At 44.0% G+C, this 6,090-nt stretch overlaps 1 protein-coding gene across 1 annotated transcript in view; it reads left to right on the forward strand.

Annotated features, from left to right (window-relative positions):
• The window catches only part of mtfmt (mitochondrial methionyl-tRNA formyltransferase), a 33,636-nt gene extending 30,014 nt beyond the window's left edge, over nucleotides 1-3,622 (forward strand). Inside the window, exon 9 of the mRNA XM_080214414.1 lies at nucleotides 3,377-3,622. Coding sequence (XP_080070540.1) covers nucleotides 3,377-3,562 — 186 coding nt within the window. The 3' untranslated portion in view covers nucleotides 3,563-3,622. The remainder of the gene's footprint in view (nucleotides 1-3,376) is intronic.
• Nucleotides 3,623-6,090: the final 2,468 nt, after the last annotated feature.

The following is a 6,090-nucleotide window of genomic DNA, read 5'->3' on the forward strand; positions in this document are numbered from 1 at the left end:
TAAACTGGGCCTCTGAATTACTGATTTAATTACATTACCACCATCTCTTCACTGAGGAGCAGGAGTGGGCCATTCGGCCCTTCAAACCTGTTCTACCATTCTATAAGATCGTGGCTGACCTTTTCAAGTAGGTACAGAGAGTGCTGCCTCATGGGGAAGAATATTACTAGAAGCCACCAACATGAGATGGTCACCATGAAATTGAGCAGGGAATTGAGAAGAAACTTCGTTACCCGAAGAATTGGTGAGAATGTGGAACTCACTAACAGAAGAAGTGGTTGAGGTAAATAGTATAGATGTGTTACGGGAAAGCAAAAGGGGGAGAAGGGAATCGAGTAGCCTTGTTCAAACGTTGAGGGGCCGACCACATTTCCATTTTATTCACGAAGATCTGATGAACAAAGTTCATAAAGATAAGGTTTAACATTAGATGTGAATTTGTTGAGGTATGAAGAAAAGAAGCAGAAGTAAAGCAACGTCAGATATTTTGGGGAGGCGATGGCCTTGTGGTATTATTGCAGGACTATTAATCCAGAAATACAGCTAATGGTCTGGGGACCAGGGTTCGAATCTCGCCACAGTGGATGGTGGCAGTTGTATTGAATTTAAAAAAAAAAATCTGGAATTAAGAATCTACTGATGACCATGAAACCATTGTTGATAAAACCCATCTGTTTCACTAATGTTCTTTAGGGAAGGAAATCTGCAACTTTACCCAGTCTGGTCTACATACGACTCCAGAGCTGCTGCAATGTGGTTGACACTCAACTGTCCTCTGAAATGGTCCAGCGTGGTACTCAGTTGTATGAAGTCAATAAAAAGGAATGAAACCAGAAGGACCACTGGCATCGACCTTGGCAACAGAAAAGACAACAATAAAACAAACAGCCCTGTCCTCCTCACTAACATCTGAGGGCTAGTACCAAAATTGCAAGACCTGTCTCACAGAGTAGTCAAACAACAGCCTGACACAGTCATTCTCATGGAGACATACCTTACAGAAAACACCCCAGACACCACCATTACCATCCCTGGATACATCCTGTCTCACCAGCAGGACAGATCCTGCAGCGTTGGTGAGCACCAAAGTGGGCTACAGTCAGGAGGGAGTTGACCTGGTAGTCCTCAAAATTAATTCCGAACCCCATGACGTCTCATGGCTTTAGATTAAGCGTGGGCAAGGAAACCTGATACTGGTTATCATGTGGTGTACTGATGAATCTGTACTCCATGTTGAACAAAACTTGGAGGAAGCATTGAGGGTGGCAAAGGTACAAAATGTACTCTGGGTTGGGGATTTCATTGTGGCTCAGCAGCAGCACCACTGATCGGGCTGATTGTAACCTAAGGGCTATAACTGCTAGACTGAATCTCAGAGTACCATAGTGCAGTAGAGGCCGTTCGCCCCATCAAATCTGCACTGATGCATGAAAGGCCCTCACCTGCCCACCTAATCCCACTTGCCAGCACTTGGCCCATAGCCCTGAATGTTATGACGTGTCAAATACTCATCCAGGTACTTTTTAAGGGATGTGAGGCATCCCGTCTCCACCACCACCTTCCCAGGCAGCGCATTCCAGACTGTCACCGCCTTCTGAGTGAAAAAAGTTTTTCCTCAAATACCCCCTATACTTTTCACCCCTCACTTTTAACTTGTGTTCCCCTGTAATTGACCCTTCAACTAAGGGGAACAGCTGCTCCCTATCCACCCTCAGTTTGGGTTTCGCCAGGGTCACTCAGCCCCTGACCTCATTATAGCCTTGGTTCAAACGTGGGCGAAAGAGCTGAATTCCAGAGGTGAGATGAGAGTGACAGCCTTTGATATCAAGGTCGCATTTGACCAAGTGTGGCATCAAGGAGCCCAAGCGAAACTGGAATCAATGGGTATCGGGGGCAGACTCTCCGCTGGTTGGAATCATACCTGGTACATAGGTAGATGGTTGTGGTTGCGGAGGGTCAGTCATCTTAGCTCCAGGACATCTCTGCAGGAGTTCCTCAGAATTAGTGTCCAAGGCCCAACCATCTTCAGCTGCTTAATCAATGACCTTCCCTCCATCATAAGATCAGAAGTGGGGATATTCACTGATGATTGCACAATGTTCAGCACCATTTGCAACTCCTCAGATACTGAAGCAGTCCGTGTTCAAATGCAGCAAGATTTGAACAATATCCAGGCTTGGGCTGATAAGTGGCAAATAATATTCACACCATACAAATGCCAGGCAATGACTATTGCCAATAAGAGACAATCTAATCACTGTGCCTTGACATTCAATGGTGTTACCATCACTGAATCCTCCACTGTTAACGTCCTTGGCATTACCATTAACCAGAAACTCAAGTGGGCTTGCCAGATAAACAGTGGTTACAAGAGCAGCTCAGAGGCTAGGAATACTGTGATGAGTAACTCACCCCCTGACTCCCCAAAGCCTATCCACCATCTACAAGACACAAGTCTTTTTTTAATTTGAATTCAAATTCCACCATCTGCAGTGATCGGATTCGAACCTGGAACCCTAGAACATTAGATTATTAATCAGAGACTCAGCTAGTGATAATATCACTAGGTCATTGACTCCTGTGTGTCACACTCACTCCCAGTCTCAGGGTTGTTATGTGGTTGGATGTTGGTGTGAAGGTGGGTGTCTGGGTGTGAGCTATACACACTTGCAGTCATTTCGACATGCTGACCGAAATCAGACTCTCTATCTCTCCCCCTCTCTGTGTGCATCTCTCTGTCTTCCCCCTCCCCCCTACCCAACCAGAAAGCCTCTTTTTCTCATGCGGACACTCACTGCTGCTAGTGTTTATTCAATGTTCACCAATCAGAGATGTCTCCCACGTTTGTTGCTGATAGGTTCATGGCGGAAGAGGAACAGCCTATGAATGGTGAAGCAGCTCCTTATAGAATCATCCGTTCCACTTCCAAAGAGGCCTGGTGGGCCACACCTGATGTGGAGATGCTGGTGTTGGACCGGGGTAAACATAGTCAGAAGTCTCACAACACCAGGTTAAAGTCCAACAGGTTTATTTATAGCAAACGTCACCAGCTTTCAGAACTGGCTGTTCCTTCGTCAGGTGGGTGGGAGTTCTCTCCCTGACGAAGGAACAGCCAGTTCTGAAAGCTGGTGACGTTTGCTATAAATAAACCTGTTGGACTTTAACCTGGTGTTGAGACTTCTTACTGAAGCCACACCTAACCATGGAGTGGGCATTGGATAGATGGTTGCAGTGATAGATGTAATTGAGGAAGGGCATTGCCATTCAGCTGAGTGGCTGTTTCAATGCTGTACATCTTTATATTCTACGTGAAACTCCAAACCTTCTCCATTTAAGACATCCCAGTTCTTGTACTCACTAACATCTCTCTCTTTAGAATGGCTGGGCTGGAATCAAACAGCTGGGGCTGAAGAAGGTTCTCTCCGCTGCTGATTTTTATAATGGATATCTCCACCCGTACTTTCAAGGAGGAAGTAGAATAAAACAAAATGTGGCCAGGTTTGAAACCTACCAACCTGAAACAAAGAGAAAAACTGTCAAAAAGAACTTGAATGTCATTTGATGTTTAAAAATGTAAATTATTCAGTATTTTGTAATTAAACTTCAGGTTTTTTTTAAACCATTCATTTTAGATATGCAGTATTTATGTGCCTTGGGTAGTTCCCACACCTTGAAGCTTTAACTGGCAGCACAAGGATTGTGGGTTGGGTGGGACTGGGCGATGGGCTGGATTAGGAGCTGAATTTCCTGTACAAATTTCCTAACTATCGTAACAACTGGACAGAGAGACAATTTCTGCCACCATTAAAATCCTTTGAAAGCGTCGTGAGCAATGTCAGTGAAATTCCTCATTCCTGTATTTGTTGACAGCTTAAGGCCTCTGCCTCCACCACCAACTCAGGCAGTGAATTCCAGTCACCCAACACCCTCTGCATAAAAAAAATTGTTCTTCGTGCCTCCTCTACACCTACTGCCACTTATCCTGAATCTATGTCTCCTGGTTCTAGAATTCTCCATCAAGGGAAATATTTTTATCCTGTCCACTCCATTTCTTCCCCTCATCATTGTGTACTACCTCTATCAAGTCACCCCTCAACCTTCTTTGTTCCATGGAAAATAACCCCAGTCTCTCCTTGTAGCTATATTTTTCTAGCCCTGGCAACATTCTTGTGAACCTCCTCTGCTCTCTGTCCAGAGCAATTACATCCTTCCTGTAATGCGGTGACCAGAATTGCACACAGTACTCCAGTTGTGGCCTCACCAGCATTTTAACAATTTCAACATTAAATCCTTTTCTATTCTATACCTCTGCTAATGAAGGAGAGCACTTCTTATAACTTTGTCTACTTGAACTGCAGCTACTAAGGATCTGTGTACCTGTACGTCAAGATCTCTCAGTTCATCTACCTGTCTTAGTATATTCCCATTTAGTGTGTTCTCTGTAACTGTTTGAGCCCCCTAAATGCATGACTGCCTACGTCTCTGTGTTAAAATCCATCTGCCACTTTACCACCCACTCCACCAACTAATAACCTATCAATATCCCTTATTACTTTTAAATAACAAATGTCTCTCAGATATAAATTTACAATCTAACATCAGTTGTCGCTTGTGGAAGGAACTCCCAAGCTTGTATCATTCTTTTTCTGAGCCTAATTTCACACAAGCATTTTCTGCTTCTGATCTTTAGAGTATGGCCCATAGCGTCTGGTAGGTTTTGCGATGGATTGCCACTCTATTTGTGATGACTTATCTTGGAATCCCATTGCTCCTATTGTGCCTGACCTTCTGGTTCAGGCTCACTGAAGCCTATACTGATGGGCAGCTCAGTCAAAGGTAAATAGGCCACGCAGTCTTTACCACGGTAACTGCTGGAAATCAGATAAGGTTGAAGCTGTGAGGGTGGAAGGTAGTCTGTAAGGGATGGGTTGAGTAGGTTGGACCTATACTGTCTGAGGTTTAGAAGAATAAAGGTGATCTTGCTGAAACCTATAAGATTCCAAAGTACTTTGGTAGGGAAGACAACACCGGATTGTTTCCGCCGGAGTCTAAAACACAGCGGCATGGTCTGAGGATCAAGGGTTGATTGTTTAAGACCGAGGTGAGGAGAAATGTCTTAACTTTGTGACTTCTACACCTCAGAGGTTGCAGATGCTCCATTGTTAAATAAATTTAAGGCCAGGATCAACAGATTTTCGGTTTCTCAGGCAATTAAGCAAAACAAGGAGCAGGCAGGAAAATGGATTTGAAGCCCAAGATCAGCATTAAATGGGGGAACAGGCTTGATGGGCCAAATGATCGCCTCCTATCTCTTGTGTTCTTATGAGGGACTTTTTATATGGACTTCCAGAAGGTATTTAGTATAATATCCAGAGACATTGGCCAGAAATTTCTGCTGCTGTTTGTGTTGAGCGAGTTGAGTGGTGGGAGCGGCAACTCCCTCGAGGGGTACAAAGTCCTTTTATTGGCATGGACAGCATAACATGATTGTTTCCTCCCTGCCATTGTTCAACATCAGAAACATCATTAGAACAAGTTAACATATTATTGTCAGGCTCGCACGCCAGAATCACCTTCCAAAGCCAAAAAATCTTATCCACGGTGGAACGACGGCAGAACAAGCGTGAAGCACAATTAGATTCTGAAGGTGAGATCTGTTCCCAGGGGAACTGGGTGAGTGCAACACTCACAGGGAGAGGGTCATGTTTGGCTAATGTCCTGGCCCTTTGCCATGTTCCCTTTCGGATTGATCACAATCAGTTCCAATTCCCTGATTGCCTTGTAGACCTTTGCTTCTGATATTTTACCCAGTTCTCTTTTTAAGGTTATAGCAGAATCTACTTCCTCCAGGAACACATCACAACAATTTGCTGTTTCGGACACACGTTACTTTGGGTTAGTTTGTCAATTACCCGAATGATGATTTTTCTGGTTACTGATCCCCACTGAGAACAGTTATTCACTCAGTCACTCATGATTTTGAATATTAGTATTAATCGGCTGAACAGAACAATTGAAACTTGTCTGATCTCATCACATAACCAAATATTTCATTCTTAAATAGGATTTGGTTATGAAATAAATATTAAC

Source organism: Carcharhinus amblyrhynchos, chromosome 28, assembly GCF_965287045.1.
Source record: "Carcharhinus amblyrhynchos chromosome 28, sCarAmb.v2.hapA, whole genome shotgun sequence".
In the NCBI taxonomy this organism is placed as follows: Eukaryota; Metazoa; Chordata; class Chondrichthyes; order Carcharhiniformes; family Carcharhinidae; genus Carcharhinus; species Carcharhinus amblyrhynchos.